General features: G+C 39.2%; 1 protein-coding gene across 3 annotated transcripts in view; it reads right to left on the bottom strand.

The window, feature by feature from the left end:
* The window catches only part of ATOSA (atos homolog A), a 47,934-nt gene that overhangs the window by 7,290 nt on the left and 14,401 nt on the right, over positions 1 to 26,243 (bottom strand). Inside the window, exons 2-11 of one of the 3 annotated variants that reach the window (XM_031046178.2) lie at positions 17,544 to 17,631; positions 9,468 to 9,652; positions 8,381 to 8,583; positions 7,841 to 7,966; positions 5,711 to 7,562; positions 5,116 to 5,232; positions 4,094 to 4,173; positions 3,250 to 3,358; positions 2,272 to 2,430; positions 333 to 401 (exon numbers count right to left, since the gene is read on the bottom strand). In XM_031046178.2, the coding sequence (XP_030902038.1) occupies positions 333 to 401; positions 2,272 to 2,430; positions 3,250 to 3,358; positions 4,094 to 4,173; positions 5,116 to 5,232; positions 5,711 to 7,562; positions 7,841 to 7,966; positions 8,381 to 8,583; positions 9,468 to 9,652; positions 17,544 to 17,595 (2,952 nt within the window). In that variant the 5' untranslated portion in view covers positions 17,596 to 17,631. Of the gene's footprint in view, positions 1 to 332; positions 402 to 2,271; positions 2,431 to 3,249; positions 3,359 to 4,093; positions 4,174 to 5,115; positions 5,233 to 5,710; positions 7,563 to 7,840; positions 7,967 to 8,380; positions 8,584 to 9,467; positions 9,653 to 17,543; positions 17,632 to 26,243 lie in introns of those variants that run through there. The other 2 variants (XM_031046180.1, XM_031046179.2) reach the window with 2 other exon arrangements.

Genomic DNA, 26,243 nt, shown 5'->3' with positions numbered 1-26,243 from the left:
TAAAATTTAGATACAAGTGAGTATTTAATCGTAATCCCTTTAGAAGGATTTCAGAACCTGGACTGTGGCCCAATTACTTCTCTGTTACGTGTTCAAAGCCACAGTGTCCCCAACTATTCTTAATCTTAAGTAACTGATTTTAAGTCTCTTCACAGCACAGATGGGTTCAAAGGTTAGGAGTCTTCTTATTTCTGCTTTGAATAACTGCAGTACCTACAGGGATGTACCATTTCCACTGCTAGCTTCGTGCTCATCTCCAGTAACCCCATCTCCTCTGCATGACTTCCTTGATATTAGTGGTTTCAAGGCACCCTTATCTGCTGAATACATACCACTTGTATTGTTCCTGAAGGCGGTACCCGATAACCCCTTTTACCAAGGGACTCTAAAGTAATTACACCCTAGGAAAAAAATTATAATAAAGGACAGGCATTTAATTCACAGGGAGAGATGTAAATAAATCAAAACATTCTATTCATGTAACTGTATTAATTAAAAAAAAAACAAACGCAAAAACTAGTAATGCCTAAAACCTAAAATATAGAGAAGGCAATGAATTTAAGATGCAGCTAAAAATCAACAGTAGGGGCCTTACAGATATTTTGGCAGATCATTAGAAGCTGTGCAATAAGTGGTATATTCTCATTTTGTAAAGATCCAAGTCGCTGCATTTTCAAACTAGCAGTCAGGGAGCTATGGCAAAATAGAGCTCACTTTAAAACATGGCTTCTATGTTAAAATGGAAATTTTGTCTCCTCCTTTCCATTTTTATATCACCTACAATCGCACCAGTACACCCCATATCTCAAAGAACTGACTTCTGGTTTTCACAGGCAGCAGATGCACTTTATCTTCCATTCTAATCCAAACTTTAGCAATGATGACATCTGCTTTTGTACCAGCTGTGAATACAGAGCATCTGAGTGCGCTGGAACACTGCTGAGGCCACCCTTAGGGTACTGCCCTAGAGCACACATTTGATTGACCTGCAGTGCACAGCTGTTGGCCCTCACTGCACTGGACTTAAATCCCCAAAACCCCCAAACAACAACAAAAAAGACCCCAGAGGAGAGAAACTAGCTATAAAAACATGAACAATGTTTCTGATGATGGAGGCAGTATACAGATGTTGTATTAATCCTGGGAGACTCAGCCATAATAGCATGTTTAGAGCGTGTGGAAAAGCCTGAAACAATGAAACTTGGCTAGGAAAATAAGCAACGCTACTTTAACCATTTGAGGAACATCAGAATCCCTTCACCTCCTGGAAAATCACGTGAAATAATCTAGAAAAATGAAAGCAAAACAATAGATACTTCTTTGCAGTGGTTAAGAGAAGATATATAAAAGTTTAAACTATTACTCAAACTTCATTTGTAAAGCCATTTCATTTTCTGAAGGTCGTTTTCATTGCTCTGACCTTCTGTCAGAAACAGGTGAGAAATATGTTAAGTACCATTAATCTACAATCTCAATATTGGGATAATGAGATGTTCAATGCTTTACTTACATGTTTAAATGGACTATTTACTATATATTAGACAGACATATGCACCTGAAAACCTCTAAAAATTAGTAACACTGAGGTTCCTTAACAGGTATTCAGAAGAAATTTATCCACCTAATTCAATACTATCATAGAAGACATCCCTTGATTCTTCGAAGGAAGCACTTTTAGACATCCAAAAACCATGCTTCCATTGTAGAAACATGGAATTAGCACACAAATACTGAGAACACAAATACTGTGTCAGTGTGAGCATCAGCAAACCATACAGCTTGTGAGAATGCCACGTGTCACAGTACCTGAGACATTATTTGCTTTAAAAGAAAGGGCTAAAAAACTTCTGTGCCTAAAGTCTCCATCAGCAAATATACTTTGGCCTGCACCTAACCCACTCTGGGAGTGGTTAGTTGCCCAGGGCAGCTGCTTGTTGGGACAACAATATGTATCCCATTAAGTCCAGCTATTGCCTCACTGCCTATTTTAAGATAGGTGCATAAAAAGAGATGGTGGGGGTTGATCTCTCCAGTGCAGAGGGAGACAAATACGTCCAATATCCCAAGGTGAGGGCAGTTGGATGGTGCAGCAGAGCAATGGGAGGAAAAGCACTAGTTAGGGAAAGGAAAAAGGGACAGAACTTCACCATAAGTAGCTGAAAATAACTCAGATCCCTTCAAACCCACTTGCTGAACATCTACTCACGGAGCTCTTGTTCTTCACCTGCACCTATCAGAATTTATGTAAAACAAATCCAATCACACACTTACCATGTAAGGAGAGGGTGCATTATCATCTGAAACGCTGTAGAATGACACTTCAACTGGCAGAGTCATGTGTGTGGGACAAAAGACTCCACTTGCTCCTACTTCTGCTGTGAAACCCTCCACAACACCAAGTGGGTCTAAGCGAAAATTCAGGACAGATTCCTGTAAAATGAAACACACACAGCTTAGGTTGGAAAAACCTCAGAATATAGCAGCAAACCAGGGAACAGGTTTATATAAAACCTTGGGTCTGTTCTAAGGTGACCTGCCAGAAATCAACACTGAGGCAAGGATTATGAGAAACAGCAGAACATTCAGCAAGATGGTATGGGTTTAAGAGAAAGCACCATCCACATCCAGTCTTCATCCTACTGAAACCGGTGCAAAAGCCCAGAGAATTTTATTGCAGCAGGATCTTGGCATGATTTTCCTTGACATATAATAGCTGAGGGGGCAGGGGAATCTATAATCTGTAACTTTTTTCAACATACTTACTCTGAATTTCACAGAGTATGATACAACCCATGAATGCACTTGCTATCAGTTGTTAGTATTTGATACGCTACACAAAGTGAAAAGCTGGAGGCGACACTTCAAATACATTCTGTTTACTACACTGATTCAACACAGCTTTTGTGATCAAGTAGTTGTTAAGAGTGAAAATGTAAATCTTTTTTTCTAGGTATACACATGGACAATTACAGATTATTAAACCTTATTTAAATCAACAGAACACCTCCTCACTTGACCATAGCAGGAAATAAAAGTTAAGCAACGCATTGTGTCTGAATCTCTGAAATAGAAGATGTCTGGGGCATGAAATATGTGCCCTTACAGCTGGAAATTAAAACAAATTTTATTCAATTTAATTATAAACTTTTACATTGTAATCAGGCTGGAATTATTCATAGTCAAGTACTTTTCAAAGCAGTTCAGAAGAATAATAACAATACCACAAGAATTCCAGTGAATATTCAATACCTCAAAGTTTCCCAGAAGGCTAAGACTTGTTACTGGTGGAGCACTAGAACTTAGGAATGGTTTCCCATGGCTCTCTGGATCCCTGTCTCTGTTTATACATTGTTGTGGGCTATTAAAAAAAAAAAAAAAGAAGGATAAAAGCATTGGCTTTTGTCTTCTGGGTACAAAGAGCTCTAGAAAGAATCATTTACTTACTGCATTACAAAATATTGTCCTAAAGAAGTAACAGTTGAACATTGCCTGGTAATACCTTAGCAAACATTTCTGAGTTGACTGAAAAAATGCAGTCACAAGTTTTACATGACAGGGGCTGAAGACAATAAAAATGTAGATTGTTCATTAACTCCATTAAATAGGAACCAAAGTATCAGATTGTTCTCTCTTACACGCAGGTATTTTTGCCTTGTATCCTGATGTTTCTAACATCAAAATACCATACTGTAAGCTGTTAATGTTAACTGTATTAATGTACAAAAGGCAACGGTCGTTTCCTTTTATAAAGCAAAATGTTCAACCCATTCAACACCAAGAACAAATCAGACACAAAAATAACACTGACTTGAAGAAGAATCAACAATTACTGTATTTTGTTTGAAAATTCAACTGTATACGACAGCATGCCTCCCTCAGGACATTGCTCGTCCTGGCAGCAGCTCTTGTACCATGGTTATGCCCCAGAACTGTGCTAACCTGGAACCCTGTGGCAACTCAGCTGCCAAGCCTTATTTCAAAATAAGGATTCTTTTTGAAAGGCCCCCATTTTCTGTCTTTGCTAACATGATTTGTGGTTGCATATGGATATGTCTCCCAAAAAATGTTAATGTTGCTTGTAAATAAAACACACCTTCTTGCAGACAGACATTTCAACTGCAGCAGTGATGAATCCAGATCAAAGCACCCAGACTGTGTTTTCCTTTGAGGAACCTCAAAAGGGAAAGAACATGCTAATTTGAAAACTGTACCACTAGCAAGGGCAATTTTGCCAAGTACGCACAAGTTTCCCAACAATTTTCATGACATTACAAAACTATGAACACAGAGCAGAAGAAAGTAATTCCTATGCATTCTAAACCTAGTGAAGAAAATCCTAGAATTATTGATAACAAGACTGTAAATTCTGATTTAAAAAGTATTTGAATAAAGACTCATTCAAGAGGCTGATGCCATTTTAGAACAGTACAGAACATTACTAATAAACAGCTGTAACAATTTCCATCCAAGTTCCCTGAAAATATGACAGCCTTTACAAGCACTGAAGAATAAAACATATCAGGCATTGATTACAAAACATCACTACTTCAGAAGTTTTAATTGAGACTTCCTTTTCCTTTAGCGACTCCCAAAAACCTACCAAGTGCCGTAACACTTCCCCAATGTCCTCCTGTCTTATCACAGCAGCTTTGTATCACTAAGTCATTCAATGACATCTCTGATTGCTGAAGAATATACAGTACAAACTGTTCACAGAAACAAAAGCTTTGGAAGAATAGGCAATCAGGTATTAGTAACTCACACAAAAACTCTTAAATGACAAAATATGTTAGCTTACACTAATTTGCAAAATGCTTTCTTCTGTGCTCTAAAATAACACCAAAGCTTTTTTTTTCTATAGAGTTTTCTAATGTCACCTTTTGTTAATCTTGATAGGATCTCAACAACTACCTCCTTAATATTCTCTTTTACAGAATTATTATTCAACTTCATGTGAGTGTTAACTCTCAAATTTCCACTTGCAAGAGCATTCATTCTGACACTGAAAGTAAACACACACACTTCACCTAGGTAACTGGGCCACTTTTCTACCATACATAGATACTGAAAGAACAGAATACCTCCTTTCTGAGCATAACTCCAGCAATAACTTACAGGACTTGAAAGCAGAGGCAATCCAGTTCTGGGATGAAAAGCCTTGGTTGACGTTCCATCCAAGGATCGAAAATTATGTTTCCGCCATGTATTTGTGTGTTTTAAAGACGGTGCTTTCTGTCAGCAAAACAAATATACCCAAGATCAATGGGATATTTCAATGGCCCATCATGGCAATACTTTCCTTGCTGTAATGGAGAGGACTTCTGAACCAGATGGTCTGCATCACACTAGCATATTATGAAATACTTAGTATAAATATGCCTTGACTCAATCTACAGTCACAGAGACTGGTCACTAAAGATCACATACTCTGAGACACTGGTGTACTTATAAAAAGACAGGATGCTTAATTGCCTAATTGTTGTTCATAAGGCTATCACCATAAGCAGAATAAGACAATGTTCTTCTCAATGTTAAATATGTAATTAAGAAGGCACTACCAGCCAAACATTACTTCAGACCAAACGAGCAATAACAACATGCTACAAAGTTAGACTTAAATCTCTGTTCATATTGGTCCTAGCAGATATTGGGTATAAGGTATATGACTAAGAGCAACTATACGAATTGGTTTTTTCCTCTGTTTATTTACCTGTACATCTGAGTTCTTCAGCCGCTCACACTTAACTACATTGTCTTCTGTAGGTTTCTTCTGAGAAGTGATTTGTAAATCGACACCTATTGGGTCTTCATTCTCATCATGTGAAGCTTTAGTTTTATCTTGTTTGGTTTTGTTTTTGAAACTGTCATGGTCTTTATTTAAATAATTCTCAATACTAATAAGCTGAGTGTTTTGCTCATAAATAATTGGGTTTTTTGAGTCTTTACCTAAACACTTGAGCTCATTTTTGTGCAAAGAGTCAGAAACCTGCATCACAGTTGCCTTTTTTGTACCTTCAAGTATTCTGCATTTATCTATCTGTAAATTGTTAAAAGAACTGTCCATGCTGTTGTTCTCATTAATAACTGTTCTTTCTTTAAGTTTATTTGTGCAAATCTGTTCATCGTTGTTGCTGAAACTTGAACACTGTTTAATTCTGTTGGTTATCTGGTCTTTCTGTGCACAACCAGAATGTTTCATTTCTGATTTATCTGGAAATTCAGATTTATTTTCTTTAATACATGATGATGATGTGTGAATGTTAGTAAATGCATGAGAAGTTTTATGGGAAGTTTGATGAAATGCATTGCGGACAGCTTCACTGGGTTTTGATAAAACTAATTTTCTTCTTGCTTGGAGTTTCAGAGAAGGCTTCGATTCTCCATCAAACCTAGCAGGACTGATAGGAGTATCAGGTGTCTTAGTCCTTGATTTACTGCTGTCTTCTAACAAATTAAAATCAGATTTAGCAAAAGAAACAGAAGAGGATTCGTTGCCTTTCTTCACCAAATTTTCATCTTCATATGTACTTTGGAAAATCTTTGAAGTAACTGGGCTAGTCTCATGTCCCTTTAAAGGATGTCCAGTAACATGAGAAGTAGCTGGATCACAATGAATCAAGTGTTGAGCAATCCTTGCTATAACCTCCTGCCGCTCCTGGAGCAGAGAATCGATCAGGGGATTGCCCTCTCCTGCCAACTGACGGCCACAATGGTTCACTGGAACACGGGAATCCAGCAGTGTGATCTCTGGTATTGCTCTAGTTTTCCCTTCACCACCATCTTGTACCGCATTGTCTAAGTTGGCAATAGAAACAGGAGAAGTCTCCTTGCCTTTCCTTGGCAAGTTTTCATCTTCGTAGGTACTTCGAAAAGCTTTTGGTGTAGCCAAGCTGTTTTCATGTATGTTGAATGCACGTCCGGTAACAACTGGTGAAGTAGCTGGATCACAGTGAATCAAGTGCTGAGCAATCCGTGCAATGACTTCTTGTCGCTCTTGAAGTAAAGAGCCTATCAAAGGATTGGTTTCTCCTGTGGGCTGATGAGAGCAATAACTATTCGAAACATGAGAATCAGCTAGGGAAAAAGATTTAAAAGTTCTGATAGGTGCTTCATGAGATTGTGTCTTACTGTCTGCTGTAGCATTATAGCACTGAACTTTAGACTGTGATGCCCCAAAGTCAGATCCAAGTCCGGTAGATGGATAAAGTTTTAAATTTCTGATGGATGTGGTAAATTCAGGTGCCTTTTTTCCATTAATTTGTCCTTCAGGTGTCACTGTCCACGTCTGTTTCCCACAGAAGCGCTGTGGACTGGAGGTACTGCATTGCTGTGCCGCAATGGAATCACTGTGCTGATGTAACTTACGCTCTTGCATTCTCTTTTCATAAAAGCTAAGGTTGGTGTGAATACTACAGGTCAGTACTGGGTAGTTCGATTGTCTGGGCAAGGACTGGACACTGACTCTCAAGGCCACATTGTGAGAAACGTTTGGAACAGGAAAGACATGCTCAGTTGGTGTCTGGGAAAACTTCCATTGCAAGTCCACATCTGCAGCACTCACCCTGAAACAATACAGAAAGACATTTACAGAATTATCTAAATGAAGAGTCTTTAATTATCTACTGCATAACACAAATGCCTAAGTAAAAGCACTAGAAAAACCAGCAATTGCTGTACTTTGCCAAGTGTACAAATCCTATACAATCACCAAAGAACTGGGACAACAATGTGGCACCCTCTGAAAGCAAACAGGAAAACTAGAGGGAAGGATGGTTTTAAGACAAGTTGTAACAACCTGCAAACAGCAAACGAGTAGTATTTTTTTCCATCCCAGACATACCTGTACAGAATGTTTCGGGGAACAGCACCATGTGAAACACTCAGCCACGCACTTAGCTGAGAAAAGAACACAAAAGAGCGAACAGCCAATAAAAGGGTCTTCTCTTCAATAAATCGATCTCCACTCCTAAAATGGGGTAAAAGAAACACATGGATGCTGGCAAGAATATACACTATTAGAATGAGAACATTTTCAAAGCTTCATTCTGAAAATAAAACACAGCTGAATCAAGCAAAACAATGAAACACTGAAGATTACAGAGCCTGATTTGGTTTTATCCGCATAGTAATTTATACAATTTAACATGTACAAAAATCTTCAGCTAGAAGCATTTCATATTCTGTGTTGCAGAGTGTGCACTGCAGAATGTATGAGTACAGGAAGACTATGATTAAAAGATGTTCACATTTCATTGGTAAATAGTGGGTTTCTTAGATCAGTCATCATGGCTATGGACCAGTTCAAAACTGCTGATAACTTTGAGGCCTTTAATGTGACAAGATTCTTGCAAATGTCACCTAATCTTCATATCCAACTTACTGTCGCGGAACTGGCTCCAAAATCCACCTTTCTAATAGCAATGCATCTTGTTTGATTGCAGGATCATTTAAATCGCTCCCCTCAGTGGTGGGCCCTTCATCGCTATAGCAACAGTCCGGAAGTAGCATCACTTCTACCATGATTGGAATATTGTTCTTCCACAGTAGCATAACCTCAGATCTGGTTCGCCTGGCTTGACGGCACTGAAGGAAAGAAGAAATGTCAATGCATGCAAGCCATAAAAATATTAGCCAGATTTAAATGTTCTTTAAAAACATGTTCCAAAGTACTGGCAAAGGCTAAGGCTGACATTCTGTAAACCAGGTTTCACTACATCAGAGATAAGATTCCAGAGCTATTAAATGAAAAATAATTAACAAGTCCTTTTATGGTTGCCATTTGAGCAACTTCTGTAGACAATTATATTAAAACGAGCACATAAAACCACATTTCCGCAATAACTACTTTGCTACCTTGTACTTCTCTCTCCACAAGTCATCCTCTTGGATGGACACACTCAAGCAGTATCTTTATAAGTTCTGTGTCTTGGAGCGGGCTAACTTCTACATGAATAATAGCTTAAATTCTCACAGTACTTAGGAACTTTTACTTGAAATGGGATGCTCCAACCTTACTCCCAAACAGAGTAGCTACATTTGTTGTGTTCATGTTTTTTGGATCACTAACTTTTCAATAATACCTGAAAAAGCAAGAAGTTAGGCAAGTCAGCCTATATTTTCTCAAAAAAAACCCAAAACCAAACCAAAAAAATATCCAAACCAAACAGATCAAGAATGCTAAGAATAGCACTCACCATTTGCATAATAAAGACTTGAAAATATACTGCATTGAAGTAGTCATGCAGAATTTCATGTTCAAGGATAAAAGGCTTAATGATCTCTCATTTTAAGGACAGCTCTATTATTAGTATGATACTGAATTACATAGTCATTTAAATGTGGGACTGACAGAAAGCAATTGTTATTCATGCTAAACTGTGACTCTACCATTGGGTTCTCAGCTGACTTTAATCAGGATAGCAAGGATGCCCACCATGACACTTAAAATGAAATGGGTACCATCATACCTGAGCCAGTTTGTCGCTGCATTCATGCTTAGTTGTTGGCAGCTGACCGGATTGTGCTGGCGGGCAATGAAAGCCCTCTGTTCTGCCTTTAATCGAGTACTCAGGTGTTCGACCTTCAGTGATCAGCAAGGCCAAGGAGACCAGGAACTCCTCAGCTTCATACTCAAAGTATTCATCCAAAGTATCTGTCAGTTCAAAAAGACAAAAAAATGACATCTGCTGTATACTAAGCTTTCAATTGTTGCCTTATCCCACAGTTTGTTTTAATTTACATTTAAATGAGAGGTATGGGAAATGGATCTTTGTACCACACTGGCTGCACTCCCTATAAGTGACTGTACCACCACAAAACAATTTTCCTCATTCTATAATATTGTCGCTACAAGCAGACAAGATTAGAAATACTCTGAAGAAAGATTCATATCGTAACTGGTGAGTGCAGCACATGTCAGCAGTGCTGAAAAACAATGGTCTGTGCTGTGAACCACAGCTAGATCACAGCCTTCCTAGAAGAAAAAAGTTTCCTGGGTTCTGCTAGGAAAAGTCTGATGGCAGTATGACTTGGCATTATTAGTATGATGGGATAGAAAGAGAAATCACAATACATCACAAAATACATTAAAGATTTAATAAAGAAAAAAAAAATATTTATTTCTACTAGAAGTGGGACAAAATTCCTTCCTGCTGTGAGCAAGGCTTACTTGAGAGGTCCATTTTCAGTTACCATTAACACACAAGAAAGGTTCCCAAGGAATATACAGAGTGTTCATTGTTTTGTACCATGGTCAGTCTAAACTTGCGCAAAGAATTAAAACTCAACAAGTCTCCGCAGACAAAGCAGCAGCTGGCATTGCTCTTCATGAATTACCCTGGCACACTCTATTCCCACAGAGGGAGAATGTTCCCTGATTTTATGGTGTTGTTTGTGGTATGACCACCCTTCTCCTTCTCCCTCATCATGAAGATGTCATACATCATTCAAAGAGATACAAGTACAACCAGATCATGTCACTCCCTTCTCTGCTTAGAAACACGTTTCAAAATGATTTAGTTACTGAAGAGGTCAAAGGAAAATCTCTTTTCTGAAAAAGCTAAACTACTTCTACTTCAGAATCTATTTTAAGAGCCACAAAGAAAAGCAGGTGGAGGCACGGCTGCCAGCAGTCCTTCACCTTTATGCTTTAGGGGAAACAAAAGCACATGACTTCTTTACAATTTTAGCTTAAATGTCCTAAGTCATCCAACAAAACTGCCACAGGAACAGAGTTAATTTCTATTCACGTTTTGATTACCATGCATGAAACACCTTTCCACTTAGAAAAAAAAGTCTCTTTTGTCTTCACTCCCTCATAGCAGAGTGTTTGGCAGACATAGCAAGACAGACTTCAGAGATCCATACAAGAAGAGATGCATGAAACAAAAGCTTCAATTAAATGTGCAATTACCTGCATATGCAAATTGTAAAATGTGTAAAACTAGCTTTTGCATGTACATATTTGCCTAGCCCAGGCTTGTACTCCACAGACCCCAGGGCTTATAGCCTTTTTGATGGATCTACATAAAGTAAATAAGAGAAGCCAGCCCACTGCCAGGGAGCAAAATTCATTGCATAGTCATCCTCATCTTTACTGACTCTTTCTCCCCACCTGTTTAAAGGGATGCACTTATACAGCTGCTTTCAGTGGCAGGGACAGGCTATAACTGGCCCCCTCTTTGCACTGTGTGCCCATATGCAGTCAGTGCTGCAGCACTCCTGACCCATGCCATACGTCTCACACCTGCATGCACACATCTATGAGAAGGTGCCTGCCACTGGACTGCCACAACCAGCACAGGTCCTGTGGCTGCATCCTCCATGGAAGCAAGGAAGGTGCCCTTCTGACACAGCTGTCTGCCTCCCACCTTGGGGGGCACCCTGACCAGAAAGGGACCATGGGCCCTGGAAGAACAGGGTGCTGCCAGGACAATTCATCTGTCCATTGCCTGCTCTCAGGCAGAAGAACAGCCAGAGAACAGATGGATTACTCTGGAAGACCCCACATGGCACGTGAACAATGCATTAAATCATCTGTCACGAATTAAAATGGTTATTCATCTGACGGATGGCAGAAAATGACTAATAAAGGGTGCATGACAGGAATAGTAAATAATAAAGGACAAGACACTTCGGTGGTGTTATGAGTCACTTAGAAAATTAGGCACCTGCCTTTTTTTTTCCTTCTTTTTTTCCAGCTGAAAGTCTGGTGAGCAATAGGCAAATCATTCTTGAGGATAGGGAAATGGGATTTGCAAGGACTCTGAACAGCATTTGGTATTACAGCTGACCAAAAACATAACGGCAGCAATGTTTATCTAGAACAGGGTGCCCAGAGAAGCTGTGGCTGCCCCATCCCTGGCAGTGTTCAAGGCCAGGCTGGATGGGGCTTTGAGCAACCTGCTGCAGTGGAAGGTGTCCCTGGCCATGGCAGGGGGTTGGAACTGGATAAGCTTTAAGGTCATTTCCAACCCAAACCATTCTATGATTCTATGATCTTTCTGCTAACATAAGCATCATGCTCATCTTTGTATGCTCAAGGCCATGGTAATGTCAAGGAAGCCACCGCAGGAAATATCACTACTGGAGTACTTTTCCTACTCTGACATAGAAGTTAAAAAACTCTAGAAATTGTTCAGCAGGAACGATACTAACTTAAACCAGAATTGCTTCATGCTTAGAAGACTAAACAGAAGGGGAATTCATCCTTGAGAAAATGTGTGAGAGGAATTCTGTTTAGTTAAAGTAAGTAAAAACATCTATGGGTTTACAGAAAAAATAGAGCTTGATCAAGATCTGCACATGCTTTTACACACAGATCCCATCTCAAACTTCATCTTACTGTAACAGAAACATGCACAGTAAGATGTGGTATCTGAAAATTTACCTTCAATGATTTTAAATAGCAAGCAACAGTAAAATTGACAAGCCCTTTAATTAACATTAGCAGCTTACTATGTGAAGCTGTAGACCTTGTATTACTTCGTTCTCTTTTCTTAGAAACAAAAAAAGATAAAAATCTACATTTGATCAGAAGCTTCTGGACTTGACAGAAATTAACAGATAAATCCTATGGCCTGAGTGCTTCTACTCAGCTGGTTAGATGCAGGTAAAAAAGCCCACCCCCTTTTCGCATGAAAAAAATCTGATATCAAAGCTTATATTGTATATCTAAAACACTCAGCATCTTTACAGACATGTAGCACAAACTGACATAAGCCACAGATGGTCTAAACAGGTCCAAGATCCAGTGAATGTAGTAAATAAGCAAGATCTAGTGAATAAAGCAAGGTAAATAAATCTGAACTGAGTAATGATTATTTCAGAATAAGTATGCAATACTACTTTATGTAAACAGATAAAGCTTACTTCTAAGTTCAATTTGCAAACACTGCCTCTGTTCCTGTATCAGACCCATTATTTCAGAAGCAACCACTTTCAGTCTCTTGCCTTAAGCATAGGAGACCTGTCTCGCTAGAGATTCAAATCTGTATTGGCTGCAGTCACAAAAACACGCTATTGTTTCAAAATAAAACTTTCATCTTCTTATAGGATGGTAAACAGCAAGTATTCAACTAGGAAATGCTACTGTTTTCATAACAGCATTATAAAGACAGGGGCAATGCTTTATGTCAGTATTGTAACAAAGTATTTGATAGGGACTAAAAAAGCACAAACAGCAAGGGATACTGAGGGATTTTCTACAAAGTTCATGGGCATATTGATGTTTTTTAGCTGCATTAGGTTTATATATCATTTAGCCCCTTTTCATAAAGGAAAAAACCCCTATAAATATTGAAAAGCCTGGTAAATTGTTCCTATAAAAAGACACAGATGATGCAAGTTGATGTAATTGAGGACAAGGGTGGAAAGACATTTATAGAAACAGCAAACTCAGTGTTTAGTTATAAAAAGTCTTACAGTGTGTGTGCTGTAACCATTTTCTTTTGTGTATGAATCAGCCCTGTTTAAGAGACACATCATATATTGTGCATAGAGAAACCTCAATCCTATAATCTGACTACACAAAAATTATTACTTTTCTGCTTCATCTCTAGCAATGGGACATGCAAGTATATAATATATGCACCCCAGCAGTGTCTGGGTTTTATTCCCCTTAAAATAGCAAAGAAAACCCAGTTACTGGACTGAGCAGGTTGGAATTAAAGTAAGGAGACACTACAGCCCTTTAACAGATACACTGGAACTGAAGTTTATTGACCAGGTGGTCACAAGAGATAGCAGATGTCAGACTCCCCTAGGAGAGAAAAAAGCAAACACAAATTTAGACTGAAGCTACTACACATACAGCAGAACACACAGTACTGGAGAACTGGAACCTGGAGGCACATCCTTGTTTCTTTCTTTGCCTCCTGCACATACCAACCTCAACTAAGGGCTGATTTCATACACCTTCTGGACAAGCAAAAAAGTCCATTTAACCAGAGATGTCATAAAGACGGTCTTCAAATCCTTGTCCTCCCCCATTCACTACACACATGTGCACATCATTGGAGCACTGAAATAAAGAATAAGAACTCAAAAAAAAAAACCCCAAAAAGTTAAACTGGCTGACATCTTAAAACATCTGTGGAAGTTAGCTACTAGTCCCAGGATATGGTAGTAGTGAGTCACAAATCCACTTAACTGTCATCCAAGGATTTTCCCAAAACTCCAGTTAATCTACTTGTATCCAGCTGACTCCTTTCCCAAGCAGGTCACACTTGCGTGGACCAACTCCCTTTCCTATCACAGCATTTTCTGTAGCTATTACAGAAAACATTTTCCTGAAATACATGTATTAGAAGAGCATTTAATCTATTTTCTAGGCTTAAACAAGAAACAAAGACATTTGGTACCATGTAACCCATTGTGCTCCAGGGCCCACCTGCAATCCTATGCATTGTCCTGCCCAGGGACACTGAAAGGGTAAACAGTCCTGTGCCTTCCTCCTGCCATGACCGGGCAGTGCCACTGTAATCTCCCTTAGTCCATTCTTATTTTATTGTCTAGCACCTTTCCTACTGCACTGCACACCAGTCCAGACCTTCCTGGAAAATCTTCAGGCATCCATAATGGATTTTGAAGGCCACCAATTTAAATTAATCAGATTTCTGCCTCACTTCTTAGAAAGCTGAAACCCAGTAAGCAAAGCAGTGCGTGGTGTGTTCTGGTTGGATTTCCAGCTGACAAGCCCTGTTCCGGACCTACCCCAGCTGTCCAACAGGCACCTTGGCACAGTTGCTACCTCGGCTCTCTGCTTCCTTCACGTGTTACAACTTTCTTTGAAAGATTAAATATATTCCTTAAGTACTTGGGGGTTTTTGTGCTTTTTGTACAGGCTGTCTGTAAGGAGATGCTTCAGTCTAAGAGTTCCATGGCAGGACAGTCAGGCTGCACTATCAGCTTTCAGAATCCATCACCTCCTAGCAAAAGCATCACTCTGCATTTACAAAGGTACAGCAAAAGCTCTCTGGCCCTTCCCCCAAAACAGTCAACTGGATAAGTTTCATTATCTCGCTATTCCAAGAAGTAGGGGTAAAGGTAGGTCTGTGTTTTAAGAATAAAGCAGGGATTCAGGAAACTACTGTAAAGGAAATGAAACACAATGTAAACATTTGACTAACAGCTTCTCTTCTGGAATTAGAAACACCTATGGGTGCTTCAGTTAACTAATTCCATGTTGTGCTTCACTTCAAAAGAAAGTTGCCCTTGAACCCCCCCAAATTCATGATGAGCAGTCATATTGCGTCTGCATATTACAAACCTGTAATTATATCTGAAGTCACAGGCTTCAAAAGCCAGGCTATATTGAGTTTAAGTGTAACTTAAGCTATCAAGAGGTAAAGTCATGAGATGGTCTACTTGCTTCAAAAAAACAAAGTATTGGTTAAGTTTACTTAAATTGCAAGGAACTGGTTACCTTATCTTAAAATACTCCTACACAGATATTTTTTCCCCCCACATTAACTCCTATCTTAGATTCTTAGGGACCAAGATCTTCAAGGTCAGGGACAGCCATTATGAAAACATGAGGACTGCAGCACAGTACCTCATCTCACTTTTGCTGTTGCTTTATTTTTTCCAGGATACCAAACTTAACCACTACCTGATTATCAAAGCAGTTCAGCTGTAAGCAGGAAGTGGCAGCATAGGAATGTCACATTAGGATTGATGCATATCTGCTATTCAAAGAAAATATAGAGTATAAGCTATAAAAATTTGCTGAATCTACTTAGCTTTGTATAGCAGAAGAGGAAGAAATTTACCTGGTTGTGTTGTTATGCCAGTTTGTAATTAGAAAAACAAAATCATGTACACCACTAAGGGGGGATTTTTAAAAGTCAGGACACAGCTACATGGCAGATGATGAAGTTAGCTTGGAGCTCCAGAGTAATAAAAATCAATCAGTACCAATCAGTGCCATCAGCTCCACTCCAGACTGCAGTGCCGCAGTAACTCCCCAGTATGTGTGTATCACTTCCTACTTACCACACACTTCTGCTAAACTCAAGGCAGCTTTACCATAAATAAAGTTACCAAAAAGAGACTGATCTTAAAATTGAGCTGAGTTAAAAAAAAAAAAACAATCAAAAACATACATTTCACAGTTAGTAAAACTTAGGTTCAAGCAGCTTCATAAGTACAGAAGTAAAATCCAGTTATATTTATAAGCTAAGGTTTCCTGCAGTCATCTCAGAAACTACCACTCTCTGAGAGTGTAAAATGCAGACTGTTAAACTGATCTGGGTGTTCCCATCTTGCTTCCTGCATTTTGGCTGACATCCTATTTTGCCATCACCATACTGCTTACTGAGTCATTTCTCGTCTTCCAACTGTAGCTTTCTATTTTTATCTAAGCAACAACAGTTTAACCTGCTTCATTTGATTTTTTTTGGCATTAAACCAAATTCTAGATCCAATATTTGCATTTGGATCAGGAAAACTGGTTTTATTTTCTCTTAACTGGACAAAGAAAAGGAATACTTAAGAACAAATGATGTAAGCTGAATTGTTTCTTGCTCCACATGGAAATCACAAATTGTGAAGCAGGTCATTATGATTTTGTCATCTGTATTTCATAGATGGAAAGCAATACCTGAAAACATGAAGTTTAAGGCTCATTTCAAACCTAAGTTCAACAAAAGTTGCAAGAGAACTCACATATTCTGAAATACAACTCTATTCTGACATGGGTAAAGAAGTGCTGAACTGGTGGTATAAAGCTGTAAGTTTATCAGTGCTGTAGTGTTTAGCATTTTATGTATAAGCAAGTTGAAGGAACAGAACATATACTTCTCTGCTGATCCCTAAACTTCCTAGTCTACAGAACAAGTTGCAAAAGACGCCACTTGTACTGACATGCTATGACTGGACAGGTACAGAAAGCAAAGAGGACTTGTCTCAGCTAATGCCCTTACGTAAGCACATATCAATTTATGTTTTCCTTTATATTATGGTTTCCTAGATTGTGATTTTATTAAATGTGACTACGCAAAAACCTCTCAAGTTATAATGAAACAAACAAGCCTATTAGCTTGTACTCATTTGAGTTTTCTATTCATTCTTCTCTAGCTTTTCACATTTTGCCCTTGATTTAACTGATGCTCTGCCTAAATTAGCTTATGTTAGAAAAAACTACATGACTCAATAAGCCTAAACCTACCTGAACAAAAAAAAACCCATAACAAAACAAAACACACTTTAAAAACCTGACAAAGCAACAGGATTTCTAATCCTGTAATTCAAAACGATTCTCTTCAGGTATCTGTTAGTTCATAAAAGAAAACAATTAGGAGAAAACATCTTTTACAGTAAGTATGTAGCTGTGGCACTAAGTATAGAATAGACACTAAGCTGTAATTGGAAGGGAATAAAAGATTTGAATCTAGTCTTCACTCTCACCATCAATACAGTGATTTACCACCCTCAAATATGCTGATATAAATTTTGCAGAATTATACTGAAAACAAATTACTGAAATGCTCCTGTTTAAAATCCCACCCTAGTTCATAGGAGGAAAGGCAATGTGGAGATCAGACCTACGCTAGCTTCACAATCACTGCCACCATAATGTGAAACCGCATCCAACATGCTTGGTTTGGGGAGCTGAAGGAGCCGTGTGTCACCCTAGAACAGAAAACAGAGTGCACTTAAGCTTACAGAACATGTGAAAATTTCTTCCTACAGTGCTTTCTGGAAAAACAACTAAATACTTTTGTATTAAAATACAGATGTCCCAAGATGAGAATTCTAGACATAGTCAATCTTTTCCTTTTTTTACCACTTCACAGCTTCCTTCACTGATGTTGATGATGACCATTTCATCTTTCATCAAGGCTTCTCCAGCCAAGGGAACATTTTGGAGATAAGGATGGTGATAGATGATGACCATCTTCACTGCTGTTACTCACTAATTCAAGAACCAACTTAGCCACAACTACATGGCTGAAGACACACAAACTGAAGGCTTTTATCAATTTACTCAGCTTTATGATAGCTGTAAATCCCACCCTGCAGTGACTCCACAGCTGTTGCTTTCTCTTCAAATGAGGCCAGACATGAATTAGCTAGGAAAAAGTAAATGTATTTGGCTAAGCCTCATCTCTTTCTGAAGGCCTATCTTCCACACAACACTTGCAGCAATTGAGGTCTGGGAAGTCTAATTCCATCTGCAAGCCAAGACATCCTTCCCATTAAACAGGTTGACGGCAGCTCTACATTGAATTCCAGCTGTGATAGCATTTTTATAATACATAAATAAAAATGCATGCCAGAAATTTTATTTGAGGCCTTAAACACAAAACAACTCATGACAACAAACATAAGTTTCCTTTCTAATTTGTTTAACAATCCAGCTTGACAAAGATACAACTATTTGCAGACTTCTGCAATATTTTATACAGAGATTGGCTTAAAGACAGAAAGCAATAATTTGTAATAATAAATCACTCTCAGATGTTCCTGAAAAACACCACAGGACTGTTTAAAAAATACTACAGTAGGTATTTCAGTGCTTATGAGAGCTGTCAGAGAGAGAGCAGCTCTCTATTTAAAATGCGACATGTTTGCATCTTGTGCTGATCAGATGTTTGCTGAAGTGTTACTCAGTTTATTCCTCTGTAGCTTATCATCTTCACAATATACTCAAGTATCTTTGGGAACAGCATTCACAGTGATGTAAGGTTACACTTGCCAAAAAACAATGGGTTTTGAAATTCCCCTACTAAAAGCTAATCTCTTTGGAGCATTTCATGCTTTATCTCATCACCTTAAGTATTTATTGTGCTTAGAAACTTTGACAATACACTTTAAAGTGTCCTTGTACTTACTTTCCTGTCAACACCGATAAAATAACACTTGTGTGCTGAGGAGGAATGTAAAGTAGCCTTCAGCTCAGACAGACTGAGTGAATGATTTGGAAAAGGCACTAAGAGTCTGAGAAAAACTGTAATGGGAGCATACAAAAATCCTGCTGGGGAAAGCCAGCTATGCTGCGTGAACATAGGTTCCACTGTGGTTTATGATCACCATGCATAAACTGGTATTTTTCTTCCCTAAGATCACTGCAAGAAAAAGAACAGTTACATCATTTGCTTCAAACCCATAGTCAGACTTCTTGAATATAAACCAGAGTGATTTGAAAAGTGCAATGTGAAAGCACTGACTCATTTTTGGGTGGAATCAGCAGGGATGCTACAGCCACAGGAGTCAGGGAAACCTCCTGGAAAAAGTACTGTGTTGATTTATGGGAATGCACATTATGGAAACCCTTTACTAAGTACTCAGCCTTCAGCACAGAACCATTGTCCAACCAGGTGAAGTTTTGTAAGTACAGAAGCATTCAGCCTTCCACAAAGCCTGAAAACCTTCAACAACCAGTAGCCAAACACGCTCATCTTCACTGCAGCCAGGTGCCAACAAGCCAAATAAATGGGTTTTTTGATAGCCATGATCTTTAGACTCTGATGTCAGGAGCTACTGACATTAACAAACTAATTTAAACCTGCACAAATCAGACATCCCTGGTAATTCCTCCCTCCTTTCAATCTGTTGAAAAGGATCTTTTTTCAATGTACAGAATGTACTTTTTTTTCAATGTACATGACCGTAAATACGAAGAAGCTTTTGTATGTTGAAAATCTCCTTAAGGCTGCAACTTCTCAGTCCTACTGTGGTAACAAAACCCCAAACCAACAGTAAGCCAGAGGAGGCTGTGGGATGGGGGTGGGCAGAAGTTTAGAAGTTCTGGAAAAAACCCCATCTATGACCTAGTCTACTTTTCAGTTAAAGTACTCTACTCTATTAGAAGACTATTAAAGAAATTAAAAAAGCAACTGAGGCCTCCCACGTGCACGATCAGTATGTCAGTTCTTCAGGGGCATCATCTCGCTGTGTCACGCCTTCAGAAGGTTTTGGTTTCATTACCAGCATTACATATTTGGTACAAGCACAACAGAGGTGCTATCAGCAACTCAGCAGCACAGTGACAAGCTCTGCACTCAGCCAAAAAGCAACCCCCCTCCCTCAAAGGCACGTAACACTCGATTTCAAATGTTGTGCGCTCTTAGAGGAACCTATAAGAATTATAATGATGTGAATGAAAGTCCTGAGAATGCCAGCACTGTTACCCAGGTCAGCCAATATCCCTGTTTCAGTTAAGCCAAGATCCACATAGGTGAAGGTTAACTTGCTTTATTTGTAAATCCCAGAGAAGTCTGCACACCTTCTGCAGCTTTTCACGAGGCTGAAAAGACCTCATGGGACAGGAATTAAAAATCTGCAACTGCCTGGGCAGTAATGAACTTCTGTTTCAATCCAAGCCATCACAATAGTCAGTTTACATGTCTAGACTTATTACACCTGTGCAAATGCTGAATAACTTGATGGATGCAGTTTCATTCCTCTCTGTTTTCAAGCAATTTGAAGGATCACCAAGACTTGTTATAGTTCACATTCACTTTAAAATTTAAAAAACCAAAACAATAATAGAACTTTAAAAATCAGACTAATGAAACCCTAGAGCACTCAGACCTTGTTATGTTCTCCCTCCACATGTACACACATCTTGGAAAGTACCTTTCTAAAACCCGGGCCCACTTGAACACTGAAATTTCAAACAACATACTTGTTTTCTTACAGAATGTGTCTGCTTTCCCTCTCTCCTTCATTCAGCCATCCTGCTAGGGCTGCACTGCAGCTTTGAAGGCTACCAGAAACATCCAGCACCTCATGGAACAAAAGTTTATGACAATGCTAGATGCAAGACACTCAAAGTGCCGAAATTGCCATTACTAGAGCAAGAATAATAGTGGTATACTCATATCTGTTTGAAACAATTCTCCCTTCAAGGGAAAAAGTGAGTTCACGGATGACTGTGCTGTTGCTGGCACAGAGCTAACACAGGCACAGTGAGGGCCAGCAGGCACAGCACTGACCTCGAGTCACCCACCATCCCTGTCCTTCGTTCCAAGTTTACTGGTTGCACGTGTGTTTTGTAACACCCTGTACTGTGTATTCTTAGAACATACTTTCCAGAGAACCAATGGGACAGGGCTCACCCCTCCACAACCACTACCAGACCAATCTCACCAGCAGCAGCAGCATCCTGCTCCTTAAGATAAACTACCAGTTTACAGAATAGTGAAGGATCCAACCTCTGCGTTTGCATGCTCTAAAATCAGGTGACCCGTGAGGCAAGATACAGAGCAATAAATTATTAGGGAAAACAAAACACTGCTCTAAAAATAGCACACATGAGCAGCATATGAAAAACAACAGTTTTTATCCAGTCAAAGCTCAAGGATTTCCACGGCCTCTTTTGTGTTTTGTGCAAAAACAACTGACATAAGCAAAGACAGCTAAACAAATAAACCCCAATTTTTGCTCTTCCCCGATAACTTCCAAAAATATATTCAAACAAAATATACAGTGGGGGGTAGGGGTGTAGCTGAATTGGGGACCAACAGAAAAGGTATTAATGTCCAAAGTAAATATTCAGTGAAACTTAAATCAGAAGATGTCAAAATGACTGTCTTTTAGGAAAATTTCCCCAAGCTGCCTTCAGTTCAGAAATGCCAATTCACTATCTGCTACACATCAGCTGCTAGCACAGCTCAGGCAACACTTAGGATTTGCCCACTTGTCAGGTTTTATAGATTTAATAAATTATTGTGCATACTCAAGTTGAGGACTGGGAAAAAAAAACAAAACCAACAAACAAAAGAACAAAACAAAACACACACAAAAAAAATCCACAAAAAAACCCCCACAAAACCAACCAGCCTCCCTCCCCTAACCATTACAGAATCCAGGGGTCTGACAGCCACACTGGTTTTGTCAACACTCAGTTACCAAAAACAGTATCCAGAGATTTTCTGTTAAAATCAATAGAACAAATTTCATTACTATCAAGTGACATCAACACAAAATTCTGTTGGAGAAAGAGGATCTTTTCCTAAGAGATTACAAAGACTAAGTGTAGTCAAAAAGATTTCAAGTTTACATTTAGGAATACATAACCACATTGGCTATTACTATAAACAGCTGGTATTTGCAATCACTTATCTTCAAGAGGTAATAAAAAACATATCCGAGAGATTTTTAGCACAGAACATTTTATTCTTACCATCTGAATTAGTGGCTGATCTTGAAAGGACCAGAATTTGGCATGGGAATCCAGACAACAAGCAACCCACCCTTTTTATCCCCAGAAGAGCATGCAAATTGGGTTCACTACAGCCTTAATACTGGGTTGGATCCCTAGGAAATAGCATTTAGAGAATTGCTTTCGGCATGACTTGGTTTTCCTCAACTGTGGAAAAACACTGTCTGGAATCCTACAATTTTCCTCAGAGATTCTTCACAGTTCGAGCTGTGACAGATCTGGAAACAGGCCCTGCCAGTGGGGACCTCTAGCCTCAGCGCAGCGATGTGAATGCCATCAGGGCTCCAGCAGGCAGATGGCAGCACCTTATCTGCCTGCTGGGGAAGTGCCAGCAGAGCCCACAGGATTTCTCAAGGAATTCATCACTGAAAAAGAGCGTGAAAGAGACAAAGAAGAGATGATGCCTCACCAACATCCAGCTTTGTGAGGAAGATACGTCTGGTCAGTGTCTAACAGCAAAACATATTTTCCTGTCCTCTTTTTTGCCTCTCAAAACACCATCTTTCATAACAAGCAAATAACTTACAAAACCTAAACCCCAACTTTCAGGATCTTCCATAGGTCACCACCATTCCTATTGTCTCCCACTCACTATTGCAATAAACTTCTAATTAGCCTCTGATTAATCACTTGTACTTCTTCCCCCCTGTGTTATCCTATAGTCAGGAAGAACACTTGATGCAACTAACTGCTTCCCTGCTTCTCCATTACGTTGACAAAGGCTTGTTAGCCTGTACACTGGGAGCACAGTTTATCTGTCTCATCAGTATTATCCCTTTGTTTCCTTACAGGCCTCTGTTGGAAGTCATCGATTTCATGTTTGATACTTGCATAAGGTCTGAGGTGAGGATGGCCTTTTGTTCCATGCTTATATAATACCCAGCAAGCCATGATACCTGAATGTACCTCTTAATTTGTAGCACAGATAACAGATTATAATCTCCAGGAAAGAACTCCATGAATTTGCTTCCCTTCTCTTTAAAAGCAGTATTACGCACGAATTAGACACCTGGAGGCTGAATAATTCCTTGATACATCTAGACAATCAAACACAGCAATATGATACACTCTGGAAATACAGTTAAGAATATAGTGGCTTGCTACAGATCTACATGAAGGACTTAATTCTGAAAAGAACCCACTGTTGTAGAGTTAAGGCCCACAGGCATAGATATCCCTCACAGAACCAGCAAGAGCTGAAAAAACTGTGTTCTAACACCATTGATGAAACAGACTTACAACGGGTTGTTTGTGCTTTATGAGAAGCAACCTGCATTCAGAAACATACACAGTTCTTGTTCAAGGCCTTCCCAGGGGACCAGATCAAAACGCACCTCAGAAGCACTTCCCTCCAGCAGTTTCAGTGCTATGAAGTTTACTCATACCAACACTTCTTCAGCTGACCTATCCTAAAAAGACATACTGAGCCTTCTGTTTTGAATTTAACTATAGCAGGTACAAGAACTGTAGAGTAACTTTACTATAAAAATAAGCAAGATAACACTCAGGGTCCTTCTGGCATCCTGCTCATAGCAGCCAAAGGCAAGCACCTTAGCAAAAAGAGCACAAAGTAGGGCTGTGCTGGTTATTTCCCCAGAATACTCCCCCAGTCTTTAACAATTGAACCAAAGGGGCAGAGAAGTTTGCCCTGTTCAGTGGCAAAGAGCTTCAACCCCTTCTGTGGCACCTGCTATAGACCTCCACTGTCCCACAGCAACATTCCCCTATTCCCACCAAGGAGGACAAACACCTCGCTGTAAGTGCAAGTCGGATGAAAGGCCACATCCACGTCACAAGCTGCAGGATCTTCCTTGCTCCTGTGTACCATGCCCAGGCCAAATACATAGAGCTTCCTATCTCCTCCTTATTTTCCCCCTTGCCATGCTATTTGAGTTGCAGCAGGCAATTTTCACTTTAAGTCAAATGAAAACAATTAAGAGAGATCTGCTCAGATTATAAACTTCTGTATTTAAACCAATGATTTAGTAGCCAGGTTTTTAAAGTATACAGTATTTCAAACATCTTTTAGAAAGATCTTACAGGAACTAGAATATGCCAGGCCTCCTGGAATTCACATCCACATTGTCTTATGTTTTCTGCCCCTCCAGCTGGTCTGCTTTGCCTTTGAACATTTAATTTAAGTCATAAAACCAACAAGTTATCTTCAGTTTCACAAACTTTGCTAAAATGGGGGGTGTGGGGGGGAAAGTGTTAGTTGCCATGGCAGCAGTGAGGAGTCACTGGGTCAGGATGCAGAGAACTTCTCTTGTTCTGTCTGATCATTTGCATCAGAAGTTCAGCCATCTGTTATTAACTATTTAACAACAGTCTTGCTTGTTAGTGCTGCTGCTTGCTATTTAAGTTTGCAGAATCTATCTCCCCACCTTCAACCCTTTTGTAAATATCCTAATTAATGTGGAAATTCATCTGAGGGCTCAACTGTCTTTCAGGTAGGATGACCACCATTACTTAAATTTGGTCAGTATTCTCCTTTCTCACCAAGGAAAAAACATACACTGATACAGACACCAGCCTCTGGAAGCATCAGCTTTATTGTTAGAGACACCAATTTGGAAAGAATTTCAGGCAGTAGATGATGTGGCTGAACTCCAGGACAGGCTACATGCCTCCCATTTAAACGTATTCCACTGTGTGTTATATTCCCAAGTTCCAAAGTATCCCTTCATCTTCTACATCCCACCTTCTCAATATTGCAGAAGAAAACAGTTTTGTAATTTTATTTCAGAGTATGAATAGCATAGACTCAACGAGGTGTTACTAGCAAGGAAATACTACCTTTTATCCTCTGAGAGGATCTGAAATAAATTCATCTACTAGCTGTACACATTAAGAAAACAAGAGCTTTGTTCTCACATTTCCAAGCTTAGAATTTTGGAGTTAAAAAACATCACTATCTACATTCAGATCTTTATGACCTAAAGCGAAATACTGACTCTTTCTGAATCTAGTCCCAGGAAAGCAGGGCAGCCTTGCTGCTTCTCACCCATCATGCTCTCAGAAGAAAGCAGAAGGCTATTATTCAATGACAAAAGGGGAACAACCTGGCTGTTTCTTTTACTGTTCCTAAACTTACTTTACAAAAAAGATCAGTGCTATTAGGAGCAAGTAAGAGGCCTTCAGCAGGAAGTCCTTGTTTCAGTCATTTAACAATTTAAACATGGTATCACATAAGCTAAGACCACTCTGCTCACATGTACAGCCAGTAAAGATCAGATCCTCTGAACTTTGAAAGTGGGTGAAAAATCTGAAAAGCATTTATGTGGGAAGAGAGAGTTGCAGAGCGTCAGAAGACTAATTCACTCACCCAAATAAGACAGGATTTTCCAGACTAGTCTTTCATTCAGATGACAAGACCACCAACAGCCTGGCAAACACACCAGCATTCTCAGTGCAGCAAGACCCGGTGCACAGACAGTACTGGCTAAGATGCATTCTCAGATTCTATGAAGATCAGAGATTTGGTAGATACAACCACACATGTATAGGATAGACCTGATACAGTGCAATGGTTTAGAGACCAGTGTGCTACTGTATCAAAACAAGAACCCAGATCAATTCATTACTTCTGGTTCTGACAAGAACAATGCAACTGAACAAAGTGTCTGAAAAGGGTTTTCTTTCAGCATGTTCAGAAAAAGTCTCCATTACAGATATTCAGCTTCACATGTGAATTACATCCAGGACAACTTTCTGACTATCAAATCATGTCAAATCCAGAGACTTGGTTCAACTCCAAGAAGCTCTGTGAACACTGGTGGCATACCTAAGATAAATAGTCACACTGGGGAAGAGTTTTCTTATTTTCCCAGAATAACTGAAAAACAAGGAAATGAGAAATAAACCAAACAATATAAATGCACTGTTAATAACAGCTTTTAAAGAATATGCACAAGGAGAAGAGAGAAACACTCAAGAATTCAAGACTTTTATTTTAATGGACAGCACATCAAACATTAGATATATAGTATGCAGGGTAAGTAGGAGCTGATACTCTCATATCTTTATTACAACATCATGTCAGTTAGAAATTACACCTCCAAGCTGAAAACTTCTG

The sequence above is a fragment of the Melopsittacus undulatus genome, chromosome 9, assembly GCF_012275295.1.
Source record: "Melopsittacus undulatus isolate bMelUnd1 chromosome 9, bMelUnd1.mat.Z, whole genome shotgun sequence".
Lineage (NCBI taxonomy): Eukaryota > Metazoa > Chordata > Aves > Psittaciformes > Psittaculidae > Melopsittacus > Melopsittacus undulatus.
The sequence above is the reverse complement of the archived record's forward strand: the minus strand, read 5'-3'. Positions and strand labels throughout refer to the sequence as shown.